Source organism: Balaenoptera physalus (genome assembly GCF_965194825.1).
Source record: "Balaenoptera physalus genome assembly, chromosome: 7".
NCBI classification, from domain to species: domain Eukaryota; kingdom Metazoa; phylum Chordata; class Mammalia; order Artiodactyla; family Balaenopteridae; genus Balaenoptera; species Balaenoptera physalus.
Genome location: NC_138886.1, coordinates 116,484,083 through 116,508,192, shown reverse-complemented (window position 1 = coordinate 116,508,192; position 24,110 = coordinate 116,484,083). Strand labels below are relative to the sequence as shown.

The 24,110-nt window shown below is 39.2% G+C and overlaps 1 protein-coding gene and 1 long non-coding RNA gene across 2 annotated transcripts in view; one reads left to right on the top strand and one right to left on the bottom strand.

Annotated features, from left to right (window-relative positions):
• The window catches only part of LOC309664115, a 117,084-nt gene extending 108,924 nt beyond the window's left edge, over nt 1–8,160 (top strand). The window contains exon 2 of the long non-coding RNA XR_014265628.1: nt 7,886–8,160. This is a non-coding gene — a long non-coding RNA (uncharacterized lncRNA). The remainder of the gene's footprint in view (nt 1–7,885) is intronic.
• GLRA3 (glycine receptor alpha 3) overlaps nt 1–24,110 on the bottom strand; it is a 190,306-nt gene that overhangs the window by 11,983 nt on the left and 154,213 nt on the right. The window contains exons 8-9 of the mRNA XM_082469094.1: nt 15,040–15,183; nt 12,692–12,736 (exon numbers count right to left, since the gene is read on the bottom strand). Coding sequence (XP_082325220.1) covers nt 12,692–12,736; nt 15,040–15,183 — 189 coding nt within the window. The remainder of the gene's footprint in view (nt 1–12,691; nt 12,737–15,039; nt 15,184–24,110) is intronic.

Sequence of the window (24,110 nt, the reverse complement as noted above, 5' to 3'; positions counted from 1 at the left end):
CCCTGACCCTCCCTGGGTTTGAGGTAGCAAAAGCTCCACAGAAAATACTGGGGATAAATCATACTGTTGGGCTACGGATGACACACACATATGCCCTGTTGAACTGGCAGATGGATAGTGAGTGAGATAAAACCGAAGGGAAACAGGGTCATAAAACTGAGGAGAAAGTGGCTTTGTCTCCTATTAACCGATTATCTTTGTGCAGCTAAAACCACTTGGGGGAAAGAGAAACCAGAGCAAGCACATCAAGCAGCCTTGCAGCCTGTGCTCACGATGAAAGCACAAGTCCAGTGGGGACTTGGAGGGACACCGCACTTTGTCTTGATGTCACTCCTCTGCCACCCCAGGCAAATGACACTGGAAACGAGCGACTACAATGCAGCCCTGTCCAGTGGAAATATAATGGGAACCACCAACGAAAGCTATGTGTGTAATTTTAAATCTAAGCTTTACATTAGCTACATTTAAGTTAAAAGAAATAGGCAAAATTAATTTTAACAGTATATTTTCCTTAACTCACTACGCCCTAAATATTATTCAAATGTTGACTCAAGTAGAAATTAAAGGAGAGATTTTGTGTTCTTTATTGCATACTAAGTCCTTGAAATCAGTGTGCATTTTACATTTATAACACCCCTCAATTCAGACTCCATATTTCTAGGGCTCAACAGCCTCATGGGGCTAGTAGATACCACATGGGACAAAGTAAATAGGAGTTGGGCCACTTTGCTGAGAAGGACCCGCAGATATCTGGGCAGTTCACACTTCCCAGGATCTTTAGGTTAATTGACATAAGAGCTGATAATTTTTCTGCATGCTGCAGCTGAAAAACAACGTTTGATGTGAATGCGAACTCCTAACTTGCTGCAATGTTGCCGTTCGGGAATTGCTGGCAGGCGTAAATTCAAGGACCCTTTTGGAGTGGGTGAAGCCTGGGGTGATGTGAATCTACGCTGAGAAGGAAAGCGGCCTGTTTTCTTTCTGCTGTGTACTGGAACAGCCCTAAAGAAGACGCAGCTCTCTTAAGGAATGTAGCAAACCTGGGCTGGCCATACAGTAATTAAAAAAAAAATAATAATAATAATGCAAAAAGAAAAAAAAATGAGCCTCCCCAAACCACATGCTCTGACCTAAACTCTGGTAGACACAGTGATTCCGGGAGTCCCCCAGGCCTGGGTTCCCAGGTGGCTCTCTTTTGGGGAAGGCAGGAGAGTATATACAATTCATGGACACGTTTACTCTTGCAGCCGACGTGCTGGGTTTCACTGAAGGAAAAAAAAAATCTGGGCCATTCAGAAGAAAGAACTTGGCCAGAGAAGACTCTATCAGCTCTCTTTAGGTGGCTTTCAAGACACAGAGTGAAAAGAGCGAAAATTGACAGGATTCCTATGAAAGATTTCCTGGCACGTTGTCACCAGCCGGGGGGAAGGAAAGCTGCTCTAGTTCCGGCAGCTGCTTCCCTTAGGGAACCCCGTTACATCTGGCACTTTCATCTCGGAAGTTAATCCAGTGGTGCCAATGGGAATGCAAACAAAAGGCGCTGACGCGGTGGCTGAATTGACTGCATCTGCGAAGACACAAAGAAGCCTGCCCCCGAAGGCCACGGTCTCCTTGTCCAGTTCTGAGTGGGGTCCCAGGCTGTGTGCCATGGTTAATGGAGAATGGCCAGGGGTGGTGAACACAGCTCTTTGGGACTGTGGAAGCCAGTGCACCATGAGCACTAAGACTGCTGGGAAGCGAGAAGGCGAAGTTAAGAGCAATGTTAAGAAGCTGGTGGAGCAGAGAAGAAGGCAGAGTGATGCTGTGTTCGTAGTGAAAACTGCAGATAGGAAAATAAGGGACTAAGACGTATCCAGTAGGTGGTATCACCCTTGGCTAAATGTATAACTGGGAAGGATGTGACCGTGGATGAAGGGCCTTGCCATTTCTGGCGTGAGCCTAATCTTGGGCCGCTGTTCCTTAGCCCAGTTGTAACTGGATGTACTAAAATCGTAGCCCTTAGAATTGCCTAAACCTTCTGCTGTAGTAGCTATTAAACAGCACAAGATTCCAGGGAGGTAAAGAAAACTCAGCTCTGATTAAGGACGTGATGGCAGCAGGGGTGGTAGCCCCTCGTTACTTTTCTCCGGAATAGTCCTGATTGAACTATGATAAAAATAAGCAGGTCCTGCAGGCTGACTGCTGACTACGCGGGGTCACTAAGGAAGTCCCGACAACTGCCTCCACGAGGTGGACGTGCTAAAACCTCTTTAGGAGTTTCAGGACAGAGGAGGCTGGTATGCTTTGGTCCACTTGGCTACATCTTTCCTCTCAATCCCAATCTAAGAAAACGTCAAACACAGTGAGTCTTCATGTGGGGTAGACCCAACTGTCACATTACTCTTTGTCCCTTAGGGAAATCTGACTTCTCCAACATGTGTCACAACCTGGTTGGAAACAGTTTGGTCCAGATCATTGTCAGACTAAGTTGGTTAATGATGAATGAGAACTTTCCTCTTGGAGGAGAAAGTCAGGCAAGGTTTGGAAAGTGGAATAGCACGCACGACTAGGTAAAGCTTCAGATTCAGACTAGATGCAGCCAAGAGTGAGAGCCCAGTGCCATCAGTGAAGTTTTTGTAAATATCCTGGATAAACCACTAGAGACAATTCACAAACAATAAAGGACACACTGCTATTTCTCCTGGATACCACTAAGAGGAAAACAGCTTGCAGCACTATTTGAAATCTGGCAGATACGTTTTGCGTTTCTGTTGGTCATGGTGTACAGAGTGACAGAAAGACAGGATGAATTTTTTTTTTTAAGATTTTTTTTTTTGATGTGGACCATTTTTAAAGTTTTATTGAATTTGTTACAATATTGCTTCTGTTTTATGTTTTGGTTTTTTTGGTCGCGAGGCATGTGGTATCTTAGCTCCCTGACCGGGGATCGAACCCACACCCCCTGCATTGGAAGGCAAAGTCTTAACCACTGGACCGCCAGGAAAGTCCCAAGACAGACTGAATTCGAAAGGGGAACAAGGGCCAACTGTAAGACATCTGAGGCAGGCAATAACCCAAGCTGCCTCTCTGAGGCCTTAAAAGTCATCAACTGTAGAGGTATCTGCTACTAAAACATGCAGACTGGAGTTTCTGGGAAAAGCTCAGTAATAGCACCCTAAGGTGGCTGCTAGGATTCTATACCAGAAAACTCTCTAATGCCATGAGCAGATTAATCTATTTGAATGACAGCGACTGGCATTCTCTTGGGCTCTGGTAGAGACAGTCCCTAGACTAAAGGAATCTGAAGAGTATCAGACTCTATTTAGGTCTAAGAATATCTACCATGTCATGCGTGATGTCAAAAAGGCATCTCCATTCAAGCTCCCTGATAAAAATGAAAATGGCATATTCAGGAACAAGCTAAGAGGAGTAACTTGGGTGAAGCACATCATATGAAAATTCAGCCTTTCGACAACGGACCCCTGATGGGAGCTACCCAGAGCGGTAGGAACCTCATGCTTCTCTTCCCACTGAGGAAAAGCAGGTTCCTTGGTTCGCCAATGGAAACTCTCAGTGGATGGTCAGCACTCACAGTGCACCTGCAGTGGAATGAGTAGGTAAGTCTACACAATGGGCTGATGTGAGAAGCAGTGAATGTGGCAGTATCACAAGAACCGGTTCTTGATCTCAAAGCTATAGCTTTATATAGCTTTATATCTGGGTATTCAGAGACTCCTGGGTCCTGGCCAGTGGGCTTGCGTTATGGTCAGGCAAATGAGCCCCTATATGGGCAGTTAAGAACATCCCAAGGGGGCTTCCCTGGAGGTGCAGTGGTTAAGAATCCGCCTGCCAATGCAAGGGACATGGGTTTGAGCCCTGGCCCGGGAAGATCCCACATGCTGTGGAGCAAATATGCCCGTGCGCCACAACTACTAAGCCTGCGCTCTAGAGCCCGCAAACACAACTACTGAGCCCGCATGCCACAACTACTGAAACCTGTGTGCCTAGAGCCCGTGCTCCGTAACAAGAGAAGCCACTGCAATAAGAAGCCCGTGCACCGCAACGAAGAGTAGCCCTGGTCACCACAACTAGAGAAAGCCCATGCACAGCAACAAGACCCAACACAGCCAAAAATAAATACATAAATAAATTTTATATTAAAAAAAACAATTTCCTCTTTAAAAAAAAAACAAAAAAACAATTTCCTCTTGAAAATAAGGAACATTCCAAGGTGGGAGATGCAATTCCTTATAGAAATCCCAGGTAGAATTAATTAGGTCATGTAGTCCCCATCTAACTGCCGGCTCAGAAGGGGACTACAGCGCCAAGGCACATGTCTTGGATTGGTCTTTGACGTGGTCACGGTGGTGTCCAGGCCATGCAGCAATGGACAGAACATGTCCCTCTGTTGCCCAGTGAAGCCACTGACGTGGTCAGAGCTTGTCTGGAATATTAACAAGATAAAGAATTGCTTGAAAATTGCCTTTGGGTTGAATCTCCCGAGGACAAGAGCTAACACGCAGCTGGCAGATAGAATGCTTAGGGTCTTTGCCCAAGCCTCTTGGAGGATTCAATGGATTTTAGCAGAAATAGATGGTCCATATTGGGCTTGTTTACAGTGTAACAGAAGCCATAGCTGAAAATGCTATTAATGGCTTGGAACAGGCACTTTTATATCAGTCTGTGCCCCTGGAATAGATCCCTTTGGAGAAAGGAACACATTTACAAATGGCTAGTGTATAAAATGGCCAAAAAGCACAACATAGTAAGGGCATCTCACATCCCATCAGCTCACTGAGCTGTGGTTTAAACAAAAATTGGAATGAGCAATGAAAACATTATTACTAAAGACAGGATGGCCAGGACATGAAGGGCTGGTTGGTTCACTGGATGAGTGCACAGACCACGTGGGTATGAGTGACAGTAAGGGGGAACACCTTTACAGAGGTTTCTGGTTTCTGGTAGTGGAGGTGTCAGGGGGTGGAGAGCCAGGCTGTGACTTAACTCTGTCCCACCTCACAGGTTTTTCCTTTGTATTACCTGAGAGCATGGTTTGGGGTCCACGACTGCATTTGCACTGTCTAGCTGAAAGGATCGTTGCTACTTATGATACTGTATCTGTTTCTTTAGACTAGCAAGCCATTCATGCCCTCTGTAGGTGAGGGAACTAAAAGTCCTGTGTGCTTGAGAAGTTATAAGGCCTCGCACTTAGATGAAGACGCTTTATCTGCTCTCTCTCCTGCTTTTTATCCTACTATAAAGTTGAGCAAATGACATATGAGATTAAAGTTTATTTCTGTCGTGCAAGTAAGTTGGCCTCCTCAAACCTGTAATCAGAGCTATGGAGTTATACTGACAAAGCCACTTTACTCTGGATATGTGTTTAAATAGAAAATGACACCTTTGAACAATTTAAACTTCATCATCTTCATACAGCATTCGTCCATCATAAAAGCTGGCAACAACGTGTAAAATGACCACATTCTATGCACATGCAATAATGACAGTCCGGACGAGGACAATATTTCTCACACTGTGGTCCATGCAGCAGCTGTCTCAGAATCGCTGGGAGGGATTACTGAGATCCAGTTTTCTGGATCTCAGTTGCAGAGATTTGTACTCATTAACATTTAGGTTGTCCCAGTAATCTGCATTTCCAAGCTCTCTAGGTGATCATAACGCACAATTTGTAGAAACAAAAATTTCCAAGAGGCACAATGCAGCTATCCTAGTTAGCCTGAATTCATGGTGATGTAACATTTTTTGAACACCTCTAACACTTTCTAATTTAAATTTTAAGTGGTAGTTTTTGAAAATATACTCTGTAGTGACTTTTGTGTTAGTATTGAGGTATTATTTTATTTTTTAATAATTCCTGTTTTTAAGTAAGGCTGTTTCTAGGAGAGGCTATCTGTAAGGCTATTTATATGACCTGTATCTTCATTCATTTTTAAATTTATGACAGACCTAGGAATATTTTAGGAATAGACTTTGGACAATTACATTAGATAATGTGATTTGGTGCAGTATTGTTTTTTCAAAAGCATCTGGAATATGATTTCACTAACAAATGTATCGCCAGTGGCCTTCCTGTTAATTTTGGAGGTGAAAAAATAGAAACTTTAATTTTTAGTAAAAATATTTCCCTTATTAAAATGTCTCATTCAAATATTTATTTCCTGGCAAAGGTAATAGAGGGCTTCCCTGGTGGTGCAGTGGTTGAGAATCTGCCTGCCAATGCAGGGGACACGGGTTCGAGCCCTGGTCTGGGAAGATCCCACATGCCTCGGAGCAGCTAAGCCTGTGCACCACAACTATTGAGCCTGCGCGTCTGGAGCCTGTGAGCCACAACTACTGAGCCTGCGCGTCTGGAGCCTGTGAGCCACAACTACTGAGCCTGCGCGTCTGGAGCCTGTGCTCCGCAACAAGAGAGGCTGCGATAGTGAGAGGCCCGCGCACTGCGATGAAGAGTGGCCCCCGCTCGCCGCAACTAGAGAAAGCCCTTGCGCAGAAACGAAGACCCAACACAGCCAAAAATAAATTAAATTTAAAAAAAAAAGGTAATAGCAAGATGTTGAAGGACTCTTGTTCTAAAAAATGAAAATAAATTGGGTATCTGCATTATTTTTAAAATATGTCTGTGCTATAGGAAATAGTTTTCAACTATTTTATATAGTCACACAAATATATTCGTTGGTCCAAATTTAAAATCTGACTCAAGATTGACATTCCAAATGCAAATGTTTTTATCGTAGTTAAGCAACTCCATGGCTTCATCATTTATTGCCAGGCGTCTGGATAGTTCCAGTTATTTAATTCTCAGATTCTTGGTTTCTTATTCTAGGAAAAGATGATTATAGCACTACATAGCAGGTTTTTTTAGGGTGAGAAAAATACATACAACCCCCGATAATTGTTGCTATCGTATTATCAATATTTTGTTTGTTATAATTGTATTATTATAGACATCACATAATACACAATGTGAAAGAAAAATACAGCTTAAACCATTTTACCATTAGATATTGTAAATCTACAGAAACTAAGCGAGCACTAAAGTTCTGTGTAAAATAGGCCTACCAGTTGATGACTCCCCAGATGGCCTCACACTTGTAGACTTTTCACTAAAGATTAACTGACAGCATAAAAGTAGGAGGATCACTTGGCTGCCTCACTGTCTTACTGTTGTGATGGATGGGCTTTGCTCTACAACTGCTGGGATTCTTGCAAATCTAATTCCTGCAGTCAAGGAGGCTTTAGTGTTGCTAGTATGTTCCATGAAACAGCACAAATATTTGGGGTGAGCCCATGAGATGAGGCACGTGGAGTCATCTTATTTCTTCAGCAACAGGATCTCAGCTCTACTGGACCAGACTCCAGTCGCTACCCCAGAGAGAGGATGCGAGAAGCAAGGATCCCTGAACTCCAAAACGATCTTATGATTTTTTTTAAATGACTGGACTTTGGGGATCTTTTTGAAGGGCTACACTTAAAATAATAATTTTAAGCATGAATGAAGTTTTTCTATTAGCTCATCATTAATAATAGATTGCTATAGTAGAAGGTGCATTAAATTATTTTATGACTCAACTAATTTCTCTGTTTTGTAAAACTCAGTCATAAAATTATCCTGTGTTTATATATGTTCAGAGGTGCAGTGATATTCTTTATTCCAATTAACACTCAAATATTTTTTTGAGATAATTCAATTTTCTGGTGAGGTCTTTAGCTTGGGTTTCTAATGGACTAAAGGTCACAAAAGCAAGGTTTAGACAAACATCTAAAACTTTTGACTCAGACAGTATAGGTTAGCCAGTGTTCAGCATTCATAAAATTAAGCCGCTTTACAACTCAAAATATAGACAATAATAAAGATTAAATAGAATGAATTAAAAATGAACCAAAGGGGCTTCCCTGATGGCGCAGTGGTTGAGAGTCTGCCTGCCAATGCAGGGGACACGGGTTCGAGCCCTGGTCTGGGAAGATCCCACATGCCGCGGAGCAACTAGGCCCGTGAGCCACAATTACTGAGCCTGCGCGTCTGGAGCCTGTGCTCCGCGACAAGAGGGGCCGCAATGATGAGAGGCCCGCGCACCGCGATGAAGAGTGGCCCCCACTTGCCGCAACTAGAGAAAGCCCTGGCACAGAAACGAAGACCCAACACAGCCATAAATAAATAAATTAATTAATTAATTAATTAATTTAAAAAATTATTAAAAAAAAAGTTAAAAAAAAATGAGCCAAAGAACGCGGCTGATTAAAAGAGTAAAATTGAAGAAATAGCTTCATTTACCCACAAGTCAATCCTCTTATGCTTCAAGCAAGTTAGAAGGGTAGGCAATAAAAACTGTAAAAAGCCATTTTGCCAGTGTATAATTCTTTTCTACAGGAGGACCTGTTTTCACTAAATATGGAAGTGAGAAAAATGTTTCAGTAATTAAGCAACAATACCATATTGTGAAACATTCTAAGTGCTTTTTCACTTTATCTAGAGAATTATGCCAAAGACTAACTCATGTAACATGCATATTATAACTAGAATTATTACAGAAAGAAAGCCCAAGGGTAAATATAGTCATTCAGTTGAATTGCTTCATCCTTATCATCAAACATAATAAACTAACATATATATGAAATAAGAATTAATTTCCTATCCTCTTAGTCTTCAGAAATAACAATAACAAAAAATATTATTTGTTTGCAGGCTTGGTTAAAGCATGAAGATTGCTAGTGAGCGGTAACAAATCATTAATTATATAAAACAGCGTGAGTGATGATTAATTATGTGAATTGCTGTGAGATACAACAACACTAAATATGTTACTTTCATCCTAATGCTTTTTCCCTACTGGATACCTTTGAGATGTTCTTTATACAATCAAGATGCTAAGTAAATTATCCCAAAGGTTTTTTTGTTTAAATAATTTTCTGTAACTTTTCATTGTCAAGTAGGAAAATGACAAAGGAAGGAAAAGTGAATTGCTGTTAATTCCCATTTATATGATTTCAAAGTGTGTAGATTTTGAAAAAATTACTAATAAACAAAACAATGGCTTGGTTTTGTTGAGAAAAAATCAACATCACTTAGAAAATTCTAAGGTAAGACGAAGTATGTGAATGAATTAAAAGTTATTTTTCTGAAATAAGTATCAGCCTAAAATAAAACCCTCAGTTTAGACAACTATATACATTTCTATATCACTTAAAAATGGAAGGCTTAAAAAAATATAACTATATATGAGGTTAAAAATACTTTAGACTTGCAAGTCTATTGTCAATATAAAATTCCTTGAAATCCCAGGGGAACCTTGCATTTCTTATAGATGACATGAACTAATTATGAATTAGCCAAGTTTATGCTTGGCATATTGAATTTAGATTCAGAATGGTTTGGAGATTATTGAATGGTAAAATGTAAGCTTAAAAAGATGAATATTTTAGATGAAATATTATGAAAATGTAATACATATATTTTGGGGAATTGCTGAGAAGTCAATGAAATATTTTTTTAAAATCTGTACATCTATTTCTATTTAATGTGCTAGATTCTTTCATTGCCAACTCATAATTATGGGGCAAAATAAGATACTATATTACAGTGGACAGCATATATAAAAAGCAGTGTATCTTTTTTAGTTAACTTTGCGATGGAAGTCACTAAAGTATCACTAAATTAAGTAGAGTTTATATTACTTTATTGAATATTATTTTCCTAAAGAGATATTTCAGAGGGGATATAGTTCTAAGAAATAGTTGTGTTTAACATAAACTCAAAATATTTGTTGGCAGGAAATAATTAAATTCTTACAATTTTTGTTTTACTTGAGAAAATGAAATTTCTAACCCCTGTGTATCAGAGTCACTCATATAGAATTTACTTTGAAATTATTGAGAACCTACTTTTTTCTCAGGTATGTATCAAAGAAATTTGTAGGAAGTACTTACCTACTGAAAGAATATCCTCTACTCTAGAATATAGCATAAACTGACCTCAAATGGAAACTTTATTGAATAATTTAGTGTATGTGGGTCCCATGTTGCTTCCAAGCATGGAGTCTCCTCCCTTCAACCAAAACAGTACACGTATCTATTTGCATTTGTCCTAAGACTGTAGAGCTGACAAAAGGTACAAGGCAGAAAAATCAATTATTTGTTATTCTTAAACATTACCTTGAGTTATTTTTGAAGTAAGATAGGATATAAATACATACATAAATGGAAGTTTTTGTACAGATAGTCAAAATGCAGTCAAGTACTTAAAAAAGATAACTATCACGCCTAACAAAATACAAACTTGGTAATTATTTTTTGAATCTAGAACTAGTGGTCCATTCTTATTTCATTTGTGTATGCAAATAATAATTAATATACAGTAATAAGTAGGAAGATAGAGGTACTAGAATACTGTGTGTATGTGTTTTCACTCAGCAAACCATTGCAGTATTCCACTGCAATGCAGAAGCTGCATGAAATGCATTAAAACAATCCCATATCATCCATATTGCTCAACAAATAACATACGTTCGGAAATATTTTGAAGACTTTATAACCCTCCAGGACTCAAGTAATGATATCATACACGGGAAGAGCAACTTCTAACCAAAATACTTTCGTATCATGCATACACCCACACGCACACAGCCCCGGGGATAAGCATTTATGACAAGGTGCAGCAGTGGGTGATTAGCACGCAGCAGGCTACGACAGTGTGGGGTGGGGAAATTTGGATACCAGAGTGAATGTGCATCCTTTCACAGCATATAAAAGGTTCCCTGGTACTTTCATAGAGGAAAAAGTAAGGTGTAAAAGATTGTATGCAATGCCTAAGCCAATGCTGAACCAACTTAAAACTTTCCTTGGAATACCATGTACATCAGCGTACGGCCCTCTGTTGTGATCAAACTTTCTCTAAGGGGGTGATTTTATTTATTGTCCCTTTTGCCAAACTAAAGTACTAAGAAGAACTCATGCAAGTCAGTACTCATGAAAAGAAAGGGTGTGGCGTCCACCTTGAGCCTCCTTTTCATTATATTGATTTAAAGATTTTGATTGCTCAGACTGTTTCTAAGCAAAGTGCGTAGTTTAAAAAAAAAAAACAAAATGAGAAATTCATTCAGCCCAGAGGGCTATTAGGTTGAGAAAAATCGTTTTCAAAGAGTGAAAGTGATCAACTCTAAATTTGCATGATGATTAGAATATTATAAAACTAAATGGCATGCACGGATTTCTAATCAATGTATTTGCATTTATTGTATTTTAGAGTGTGTTTGCATTTTCTTAAACGATATGGTAAAAAACCATTCTGTTTCTTTTTTAAAAAATAAGTATTTATTGACTGTTAGTGAAGGAAATCTAATTTTTTTCATCAGAGTTCTCTTTGCATTCTTTTGTAAGGCAATATTTAATTGAATACATGTATTTTATACTAATGCTACTATATGTATGAACTGTTTAGTTACCGAAAATTTAAATATATACCTTTCCCAAACAGGCTACTATGGGCTATTATGCAAATTCAAGGCAATTAATTTTTTTAAAATTACCGTTAGGATAATCAAGTAAAAGTAATTGGAGCATGTGAATTTTTTTCCACCAGGGATGAAAATTGAAGAAGTAGCTAGCTATGTTGGGAACAACTATGCAATTTTAGTAGAAAAGAAAAATAGTTCAGTGATTATTTAACTAAGGTGTGTAGTAGAATCTTCTGGGGAGGTTTTTTTTTGTTTCTTTGGTTTTTTTGTTTTTTTTTTGATATGGACCTTTTTTTTTTGAAAGTCTTTATTGAATTTGTTACAATATTGCTTCTGTCTTATGTTTTGTTTTTTTGGCCGTGAGGCACGTGGGATCTTAGGTCCCCGACCAGGGATCAAACCCGCACCCCCTGCATTGGAAGGCACCGTCTTAACCACTGGACGGACCTCCAGGGAAGTCCCTGGGCAGGTATTTTAAAATACACCATATCCCAGAAATTTTAGTTTAGTAGACTGGACTGTTTGTATATGATTTCCCAAGCTAAATTCTTGGCTTTTGGTATGTTTAAAATTTAATCACTGAGTGCTATATTATGGATCTCCAAGTCAAGCTACTGATATGCTCTACTGTAGATTACATTTCTAAATATTTAGCCATTATAATTGGACATGTGTCCTCGTGACCTCTTTTTAATCGAACATTTCCAAGGATGCTATCAAAACCAAAATCATTCATTTACTCTAAAGAATCTCAACATGCTTTAACATTAAGAAAGGATGTTAAGATACACAGGTTGGACAAAGCATTTTATTTTTGCCTTATTTTTAGGTCTCTATTTTCTGGCAAGAGGGGCTGTTTTCAGAACTTATTTATATAAATAAATTTCCCATTTATTTTGAAACTAATTTTGTCAAGGCATATGATTATTTCTTCTATGGAGACTATTATAAGATACATGTGATATTTCTGTTTAATACATATTTTAAAATCATTTTGACCAAACAGTTTGGTTAATAGGGTGAAAGACAATATTTCAATATCTTTTGATTGAGTGAGGGAAGACAAAGGGAATTGTTAGAAAAAGAGAGTATCCTTAGCTGAAGAGGGTTGGTGGTTGTTCAGCTTTAAGTATGCAAGGGGCTGTGTTTCCCCACCAAACACTGCCTGAGTGCACAGTATACTGTCTGCATTTTTACCGATGACCACATTCCTCTACTTAGAGTTAAGAAAGTGAATTTACCGTGTCTGAGAAACGGTAAAACTTCTCCAATGCAAAAGCTTCTGTCTGTGGGAAGGTAAAGTGGACCAAAAGGGATTGAGAAACCAGAGATAGATGATTAAAGTCATAGATGATTAAATATAATTGCACAATTGGTTTTAATTGCATAGATCATCTTAACATATTTATAGGTATCAATTAATAGATTTTCACATATGCAAGGTATCCACCCCCCAAAGTATGAAGTGAACTTAAGAAAAAAAAACACTGGATTTTTTTTTTTTCCTGCACTAAATCTTAATTACAATATTTGCTCCCTGAATATTTCAAATAGTGATTAGAAAATAATCAGGTGTAACTATTTTTGCATTTTGATACTTTTCTAGAGTGCCAATCACTAGAAACATTAATCTTGCTGTCTTTCTGTGAGCCAAAGAATAAGGGGTGTCAAATATTTTTATCCCAATACACTTACAGGTGGTAAAATTGGATAAAGAGCTGCTTTGGTAAGGATTTTTTTTTTTAAGGAGAAATCAGAATTGAGTATCTAAACTTGTAGCCTGTTATGTTATCCATTAGCTACTCTGACTGCTGGATGCGTGGTGGGTGCAGAAAATGTCTGAGCTCTCAGACCTCCCTTTGGACACCACACGTGAACGACTTCCCATTTCTGGTGTTTGCAGCACGTGGCTGATACATCCTACATGTAGGAAGGAGAAAAAAGGTAGAGAAATGAAAAATAAATGTAAAAAAAGTGAACCAAAATTAGAGGGGGAAATAAGTGTTGCTTTACTTCTGATTCATGTTAGAAGGAAAAAATAGCCTTAATCAGTCATTAATGGGAAAAAAAGACAACAGCTTCACCCTGTGATACAGAATGCTGTGTCCTGTTACAGTGCTTCAGCCTGTGCCAGGTATCATATGAGAGAGAGGAGCAAATAGGCAGTAAGGGAGGGAGAAAGAAGGAGGGAAGAGAGAGAGGGAGGGTTGGGCAGAGTGAGAAAAGTATAAGGAAACCAGCAGACTGGGAGAGGTGGGGGGGCAGGAGATAAAGAAAAGTTAATCTCTCCATGAAAATATATGTTAATGTATAAATGATGTGCTTTAAAATTTATAAAAATTTGATCAAATGCAAGCCCTGGCATTGTTTCTTCTGTCCACCGTGTTACCCAGAGTATTGCAATGCTGAAATTCCTTCCATGCTACAGTGAATTGGGGTATTTACTGGAGCAGGTGATGATTCTGGGGAGTCAATTAGACATGATTGGATAAGTTACCGCCTTAGAATATGTTTAATACTGAGTAGGCTTAGCACTGGGAGATCATGGCTTAGTGCTTCTTAAAAAAATTTATAAAATATATAAATCACAGTCAGTCATTCAGAAACCATAAGAAATTCCTTAAAAAATTAAATCCTTAAAAATGCACACTACATATAAACCAGACTATTCATTTTAAGAGTTGAGAATGTTTTGACTTAAATATTTCAGTATTTTGGATTCTGGCCACAATTTCTCCTGTAATATACAACTTTGATATTTCTCTATTGATTAAGAGACCATTTGCTTTCAAAATGTCAGCTGGCACATTCACATTAAAAGTAAACTCAAAGATATGCTGGTTGATAGAGACTCTCCCTCACAGAAAAGGAAAGGGGTTAATTGAAATTATGTAAATATAAAGAGATGACATTATAAGTCTTAATAGAGGGGAACAACGCCATCCTGTACTTACAAATCCATTTAGGAGATTACTTCTACAATTTCATGTGGTCTCCCAATGATGCTCTAAATAAAATTTCTTCTGGGTTTGACTTATCAAGTGATAGCAAGGCAAAAATACACCTTATTGTGTTTCGAATGGGGATTCAGAAGAAATGTCTTAAAAACATAAAAGTATACATAAAAAGGAGACAACAGAGTTTTACATCAACATCATAGTATTAATAAATAGGTGATATCTGATGGAAACAATTAAAGGAATTAGTTCAAAAAAAGGTACAACTTTAATAGCTATATTTGTTGACTTATGTCAAGTAAACCCATCAGAAACACTGCAACCTTGCAAATAAGAAATGATAGGTTTTGTTAGTGGAAGCAAAAAATGGTGTCGTTCCAGGACATACATTAGAAAGAAGTTGATGAAACTCTCATGTCACCAGATCTGCTGTGTAAAGTATAGTTCGAGGTTACCATTTTCTCCCTGAGGCTATTTTTGACAATGTAAATTTCAGCTGGACAAAACCAAAGGGATATCATTTCATTTAGTTCCTGTCCCCATTTCCTCTCTGTACCTCCCTATTAAATATGCCAAATTCACTTTCCAGGGAGAACTGTATTCCAGAGAACTTAATGCATTTAATCGCCTACCCTATTCTTTCTCTTTCGTCGAAATCTCAGAAGTTCTTTATGTTGTCTCGATACAAAATTTACAGCTGCATATTCCAGTAGTGCTGAAAACACGAAAAGGAGACACACTGCCATCCAAATGTCAATAGCTTTGACATACGAAACCTAGCCGGGAAAGAAACAGCGAGAAAACTGACTTGTTACTTCCATTGAGCACAAGAATGGCCATCTGAATTATACCATTTATATACCAGCTTGGAAGAAAAAAGCAATGAAGTAACATTTCTTTTTTTTTACTTAAAACATTTTTTTTACTTAAAAATTTTTCAGAAATTAATTCTGCAAGTTTTATGTTTTAGTCATACATTAAAATGTGCATTTTTTCCTAATAAGTTTTTTCAAATGAAGCGCTAGACCAAATGTATGATGAAAGAAAATAAGATGAAATGTAATTTTACCTTCAGGGTAGAATAGTATCATGCTTGGTAAGTGTGCAGTAACATTGAAATATACCTTTAGGGTAGCAGAATGCTTGAAAAAGTATGAAGTAATATTGAAACATAGATAATGCTGTTAAACTTGTAGCTCCTTGTTTTCTTCATTAAAAAAGTTTTTTATTTTGAAATAATTTTAACCCTACAGACACTTTGCAAGAACAGTAAAAAGAACTCCCAAGTTCTGCAGTTGTTAACATTAAGTTACATTTCTCTCCCTCCCTCCCTCCTTCCCTCCCTCTCTTTCTCTCATCTCCATCTTTATATGCTTTTCTGCCTGAATTATTTGAGTGTAATATGCAGACATGATGCCCTGAACCTTATGTGTTTTTTCTAAAAAAAAAAGGACACTCTCCTACATACACCCAGTTAACCCTTCGGTCTCAAGCTAAACTTCGCCCAAATCCGGTTCAGAATCCCAGGAAACCTGTGCTTACCTGAACACAGTGCATTGTAATTGCTTGTTTCTTGTTCTCCTTCTGTTTAGAGTGTGAAGTCTCTGAGGACAGATGGCATCTGTTTTGTTCTCCACCACAGTGTTGTTTGACCCATGTGTGCATATTTGCTGAGTGAATGGGCAGATAAATGAAGGTGTAAAATGTCAAAACACGGGGAAAAGTGAGCCATAGATGATGGAAATTTACTTTCTGGAGTGACACTCTGGTAATACCTTGGAACGAATTGATTTTCTTTTCAAAAGAGGTGTCAACTTACACCACGTCCAATGGTGTCAACTTACATGTGAAATATGCCAACAAAGGGATCCTCTGTATCTCCTCCTGCATCTTTTTTTTCTAACATCTTTATTGGAGTATAATTGCTTTACATTGTTGTGTTAGTTGCTGCTATATAACAAAGTGAATCAGCTATACATGTACATATATCCCCATATCCCCTCCCTCTTGCGTCTCCCTCCCACCCTCCCTATCCCACCCCTCTAGGTGGTCACAAAGCATGAGCTGATCTCCCTGTGCTATGCGGGTGCTTCCCACTAGCTATCTATTTTACATTTGGTAGTGTATATATGTCCATGCCATTCTCTCACTTCGTTCCAGCTTACCCTTACCCCTCCCCATGTCAAGTCGATTCTCTACGTCTGCGTCTTTATTCCTGTCCTGCCCCTAGGTTCTTCAGAACCACTTTTTTTTTTCAGATTCCATATATATGTGTTAGCCTACAGTATTTGCTTTTCTCTTTCTGACTTACTTCACTCTGTACGACAGACTCTAGGTCCCTCCACCTCACTACAAATAACTCAATTTCATTTCTTTTTATGACTGAGTAATATTCCATTGTATATACGGGCCACATCTTCTTTATCCATTCATCTGTCAATGGACACTTAGGTTGCTTCCATGTCCTGGCTATTGTAAATAGAGCTGCAATGAACATTGTGGTACATGACTCTTTTTCAATTATGGTTTTCTCAGGGTATATGCCCAGAAGTGGGATTTCTGGGCCATATGGTAGGTCTACTCTTACTTTTTTTAGGAACCTCCATACTGTTCCCCATAGTGGCTATATCAATTTACATTCCCACCAACAGGGTGAGAGGGTTCCCTTTTCTCCACACCCTCTCCAGCATTTATTGTTTGTGGATTTTTTAATGATGTCCATTCTCACCTGTGTGAGGTGTTACCTCATTGTAGTTTTGATTTGCATTTCTCTAATGATTAGTGATGTTGAGCATCCTTTCATGTGTTTGTTGGCAATCTGTATATCTTCTTTGGAGAAATGTCTATTTAGGTCTTTTGCCCAGTTTTGGATTGGGTTGTTTGTTCTTTTGATATTGAGCTGCATGAGCTGCTTGTATATTTTGCAGATTAATTCTTTGTCAGTTGCTTCGTTAGCAAATATTTTCTCCCATTCTGAGAGTTGTCTTTTCATCTTGTTTATGGTTTCCTTTGCTGTGCAAAAGCTTTTAAGTTTCATTAGGTCCCATTTGTTTATTTTTGTGTTTATTTCCATTTCTCTAGGAGGTGGGTCAGAAAGGATCTTGCTGTGATTTATGTCATAGAGTGTTCTGCCTATATTTTGCTCTAAGAGTTTTATAGTGTCTGGCCTGACATTTAGGTCTTTAATCCATTTTGAGTTTACTTTTGTGTATGGTATTGGCAGTGTTCTAATTTCATTCTTGTACATGTAGCTGTCCAATTTTCCCAGCACCACTTATTGAAGAGGCTGTCTTTTCTCCATTGTATACTCTTGCCTCCTTTATCAAAGATATGGTGACCACATGTGCGTGGGTTTATCTCTGGGCTTTCTAACCTGTTCCACTGATCTGTATTTCTGTTTTTGTGCCAGTACCATACTGTCTTGACTACTCATAGCTTTGTACTATAGTCTGAAGTCAGGGAGCCTGATTCCTCCAGCTCCGTTTTTCTTTCTCAAGATTGCTTTGCTTTTTCGGGATCTTTTGTATTTCCATACAAATTGTGAAATTTTTTGTTCTAGTTCTGTGAAAAATGCCATTGGTAGTTTGAGAGGGATTGTACTGAATCTGTACATTGCTAGAGAAGTATAGTCATTTTCACAATGTTGATTCTTCCAATCCAAGAACATGGTATATCTCTCCATCTGTTTGTATCATCTTTAATTTCTTTAATCAGTGTCTTACAGTTTTCTGCATACAGGTCTTTTGTCTCCTTAGGTAGGTTTATTCCTAGGCATTTTATTCTTTTTGTTGCAATGGTAAATGGGAGTGTTTCCTTAATTTCTCTTTCAGATGTTTCATAGGAATGCAAGAGATTTCTGTGCATTAATTTTGTATCCTGCTACTTTACCAATTTCATTGATTAGCTCTAGTATTTTTCTGGTAGCATCTTTAGGCTTCTCTATGTATAGTATCATTTCATCTGCACAGAGTGCCAGTTTTCCTTCTTCTTTTCTGATCTGGATTCCGTTTATTTCTTTTTCTTCTCTGATGATGTGGCTAAAACTTCCAAAACTATGTTGAATAACAGTGGTGAGAGTGGGCAACTTTGTCTTGTTCCTGATTTTAGTGGAAATGGTTTCAGTTTTTCACCATTGAGAATGATGTTGGCTGTGGGTTTGTCATATATGGCCTCTATTATGTTGAGGTAAGTTCCCTCTATGCCTACTTTCTGCAGAGTTTTTATCATAAATGGGTGTTGAATTTTGTTGAAAGCTTTTTCTGCATCTATTGAGATGATCATATTGTTTTTCTCCTTCAATTTGTTAATATGGTGTATCATATTGATTGATTTGCATATATTGAAGAATCCTTGCATCCCTGGGATAAACCCCACTTGATCATGGTGTATGATCCTTTTAATGTGCTGCTGGATTCTGTTTGCTAGTATTTTGTTGAGGATTTTTGCATCTATGTTCATCAGTGATACTGGCCTGTAGTTTTCTTTTTTTTTAACATCTTTGTCTGGTTCTGGAATTAGGGTAATGGTGGCCTCATAGAATGAATTTGGGAGTGTTCCTCCCTCTGCTATATTTTGGAAGAGTTTGAGAAGGATAGGTGTTTGCTCTTCTCTAAATGTTTGATGGAATTAGCCTGTGAAGCCATCCGGTCCTGGGCTTTTGTTTCTAGGAAGATTTTTAATCACAGTCTCACTTTCAGTGCTTGTGATTGGTCTGTTTATATTTTCTATTTCTTCCTGGTTCAGTCTAGGAAGGTTGCGCTTTTCTAAGAAATTGTCCATTTCTTCCAGGTTGTCCATTTTATTGGCATATAGTTGCTTGTAGTAATCTCTCATGATCCTTTTTATTTCTGCAGTGTCAGTTGTTACTTCTTCTTTTTCATTTCTAATTCTGTTGATTTGAGTCTTCTCCCTTTTTTTCTTGATGAGTCTGGCTAAGGGTTTATCAATTTTGTTTATCTTCTCAAAGAACCAGCTTTTAGTTTTATTGATCTTTGCTATTGTTTTCTTCATTTCTTTTTCATTTATTTCTGATCTGATCTTTATGATTTCTTTCCTTCTGCTAACTTTGGGGGTTTTTTTGTTCTTCTTTCTCTAATTGCTTTAGGTATAAGGTTAGGTTGTTTATTTGAGATTTTTCTTGTTACTTGAGGTAGGATTGTATTGCTATAAACTTCCGTCTTAGAACTGCTTTTGCTGCATCCCATAGGTTTTGGGCCATCGTGTTTTCACTGTCATTTGTTTCTAGGTATTTTTTTATTTCCTCCTTGATTTCTTCAGTGATCTCTTCATTATTAAGTAGTGTTGTTTAGCCTCCATGTGGTTGTATTTATTACAGTTTTTTCCTGTAATTGATATCTAGTCTCATAGTGTTGTGGTTGAAAAAGATACTTGATACGAGTTCAATTTTCTTAAATTTACCAAGGCTTGATTTGTGACCCAAGATATGGTCTATCCCAGAGAATGTTCCATGAGCACTTGAGAAGAAAGTGTATTCTGCTGTTTATGGATGGAATGTCCTATAAATATCAATTATCCATCTGGTTTAATGTATCATTTAAAGCTTGTGTTTCCTTAATTATTTTCATTTTGGTTGATCTGTCCACTGGTGAAAGTAGGGTGTTAAAATCCCCTACTATGATTGTGTTACTGTTGATTTCTCCTTTTATGGCTGTTAGCATTTGCCTTATGTATTGAGGTGCTCCTATGTTGGGGGTATAAATATTTACAATTGTTATATCTTCTTCTTGGATTGATCCCTTGATCATTATGTAGTGTCCTTCCTTGTCTCTTGTAATAGTCTTTATTTTAAAGTCTATTTTGTCTGATATGAGAATTGCTACTCCAGCTTTATTTGATTTCCATTTGCACGGACTATCTTTTTCCATCCCCTCACTTTCAGTCTCTATGTGTCCCTGGGTCTGATGTTGGTCTCTTGTAGACAGCATATATATGGGTCTTGTTTTTGTATCCATTCAGCAAGCCTGTGTCTTTTGGTTGGAGCATTTAATCCATTCAAGTTTAAGGTAATTATCAGTATGTATGTTCCTATGACCATTTTCTTAATTGTTTTGGGTTTCTTTTGTAGGTCCTTTTCTTCTCTTGTGTTTCCCACTTAGAGAAGTTCCTTTAGCATTTGTTGTAGAGCTGGTTTGGTGGTGCTGAATTCTCTTAGCTTTTGCTTGTCTGTAAAGGTTTTAATTTCTCTGTCGAATCTGAATGAGATCCTTGCTGAGTAGAGTAATCTTGGTTGTAAGTTTTTCTGTTTCATCACTTTAAATATGTCCTGCCACTCCCTTCTGGCTTGCAGAGTTTCTGCTGAAAGGTCAACTGTTAACCTTATGGGGATTATCTTGTATGTTATTTGTTGCTTTTAACATTTTTTTTGTACTTAATTTTTGACAGTTTGATTAATATGTGTCTTGGTGTGTTTCTCCTTGGATTTATGCTGTATGGGACTCTTTGTGCTTCCTGGACTTGATTGACTATATCCTTTCCCATATTAGGGAAGTTTTCAACTATAATCTCTTCAAATATTTTCTCAGTCCCTTTCTGTTTCTCTTCTTCTTCTTGGACCCCTATAATTCGAATGTTGGTGCATTTAATGTTGTCCCAGAGGTCTCTGAGAGTGTCCTCAATTCTTTTCATTCTTTTTTCTTTATTCTGCTCTGAAGTAGTTAGTTCCACTATTTTATCTTCCAAGTCACTTATCCGTTCTTCTGCCTCAGTTATTCTGCTATTGATTGCTCTAGAGAATTTTTAATTTCGTTTATTGTGTTGTTCATCACTGTTTGTTTGCTCTTTAGTTCTTCTAGGTCCTTGTTACACATTTCTTGTATTTTCTCCATTCTATTTCCAAGATTTTGGATATCTTTACTATCATTACTCTAAATTCGTTTTCAGGTAGACTGCCTATTTCCTCTTCATTTGTTTGGTCTGGTGGGTTTTTACCTTGCTCCTTCATCTGCTCCGTATTTCTCTGACTTCTAATTTTCCCTACCTTACTGTGTTTGGGGTCTCCTTTTCGAAGGCTGCAGGTTCGTAGTTCCCGTTGTTTTTGGTGTCTGCCCCCAGTAGGTAAGGTTGGTTCAGTGGGTTGTGTAGGCTTCCTGGTAGAGGGGACTGGTGCCTGTGTTCTGGTGGATGAGGCTGGATCTTGTCTTTCTGGTGAGCAGGACCGCATCTGGTGGTGTGTTTGGGGTGTCTGTTAACTTAGTATGATTTTAGGCAGCCTCTCTGCTAATGGGTGGGGTTGTGTCCCTGTCTTGCTGGCTGTTTGGCACGGGGTGTCCAGCACTGGAGTTTGCCGGTTGTTGAGTGGAGCTGGGTCTTAGCATTCAGACAGAGATCTCTGGGAGAGCTCTCGCTGATTCATAATACATGGGGCCAGGAGGTCTCTGGTGGACCAATGTCCTGAACTCAGCTCTCCCACCTCAGAGGCTCAGGCCTGACACCCGGCCGGATCATCAAGACCTTGTCAGCCACATGGCTGGAGTGCCTTCAGAGCTGGAGAAGCTGACCTGCAGTGGCTGTCCTTCTGCGCTGCACATTAGAATCACCTGCTTCTTCCTTGTTTTGCCCCAAAGGCAGTGTTCCACAGAGAAAAAGATTAGCCTTGAAAATAGTCACAGCTCTGCGATGGCTTTTTTTTTTCCCCCTTTGTGCTTAATCAGGTTTCACTTGCTCACAGGGGGCCACGTGCAGAGGCCTTGCACCCGGCTCTTCTGACCGGAGTTACTAGTGCGGAATGGCTGCTGCCAACACCTCAGCTCAGGCGGGCCGTGTCAGTCCTCCTGCATCTTAAGTGTGACTTCTACTGATCAGAATGACCTCTACTGAGCAAAGAGATGTACGCCTTCAATTTATTCTAGTGCTGTGCTGAGGGTCCAGCTGTTTGTAAAGTGTAGATTTAAATCTCATGAGTTCTGCAGTTATGTCAGAAATTTCTGGCTGCCCTCAAATACATACAGTCCTGGAAGATATAATACAGCTTTCAAAGGCACAGTCTCAAGCTACACCCTTCCTGGAAGAATATAACTCACAGAGTGTGTGTGCATTTTTTAACAACCTGGATCTATAATAATATGACCAAAGAGATTAAATCAGATATTTAACTTCCAAATGAACCCGATGACTGTTTTCCATGACAACAGATCTATGCAAACATCACCTGTGCAGCCAGCGCTCTGCTCCTTGTGAGCCGTACCTGAGCGTTGAGCCTGAAAAGTCTATTTTCCTCATCCTCTCCTGACTCCCATCACCAACTTCAACTCTCTTTCTCCTCCAGCCTCGCTGCCCCTCCACGGACAGCAAGCACAGGCCCTGGGAAGTTTGGAACTCTAGCGCTAGTAACTTCAAAATAAAGCAGCAGTTCCTACGCCAACACGTTCATGACATATTCACAACACAGGACTCCCTCCCTCTGTGACTGAGAATATCACCTTCTTTCCACCCGCTGTCACCTCTGTCCTTTGCGGCAGTCTCACTCTAATCCAGCCCATCCCTCTGGACCACCTTGCTGAAGTCCCATCATCCCCCGTGCTGTTGGAACCCTGACTCTATTTTAAGCAACCATCTCTCCTCAGTGTGACTCCTTGGACATATGAGTATGAGAAAATGAAACCTGAATATTTGCTAATTAGATGCATCGGGCAGGAAGACTGTTGTCTTGGAAACCAATCCAAAGCCACATGTGGAAGACCACCTCCTTCTCAAAGCACGCTCTTCCCGTGGCTCCTTGACCCACATTCTCCGGGTTTCTTCCCTCCACCCCACCCAACTTCGCTCCGTGGGCCTTTCTTCCCCTTCCTGAGATTCTCAGAGACATGGCCTGTGCCCCTTCTATTCTCACACTGACACTTCTCACTTCTAGCCCTTACCTGTTTCCATGGATTCAGTTCCTCCTCTGTGCTCAGGGCCTGCAAATCTCCATTTCCTGACTGAACCCCTCTCTAACCACGTTCTTACCTGACAGTACCTTTTGGATGGCGCACGCACCTCAGACTTAATCTGACTAAAAAAGAAGCTATGAATCTCTACCAGACTCAGCCAAATGAACAGCAAGCACACACAACGGCCCCAGACTAAGCCAAATGAACAGCAAACACACACAACGGCCCCAGACTCAGCCAAATGAACAGCAAACACACACAACGGCCTCTTCCTCCTGGTGAAAGGGCAGTATTCTGTTTGTGGTTGTTCACCTCCAAATCTAGGATTCTCTCATATCAAAGACTCAAGCCTGGGAATCCTACCTTTTTGCTATTTCTCAAATGTATCATTTTCTGTCCTCTCCTACTGCCATAGCATTGATCTCCACCACAATAATCTGTTTCGCAGTTTCTCCTAGTGCTGAAGTTACAGAGATGAGGAATACGGACAAGATACATCTTTAATGGAACCTACATTCAAGTGGGGGAAAACATACAGTAAAAAATAATCACATAAATAAAGATAATTTAAGAGAATTGCAAGAATGAAACTACAATAGGGTAATGGGAAGAGAAGGACAGTGTGAGGGGGGCTGTGTTAGTTGGGGATGATCTGCAAAGGCCTCTCTGCAGATCTGACAGTTACCATCTCAGGCCACTTTCTTACTGGCTTACTGTGCTCTACTTTCCTTCCTTCAGTTCTTGGCACCTGAAAGCGATTGACAAGCTCCATCCTGACTCAGCAGCTTTGAACTCCTTGTTAACTTCTGTCTGGA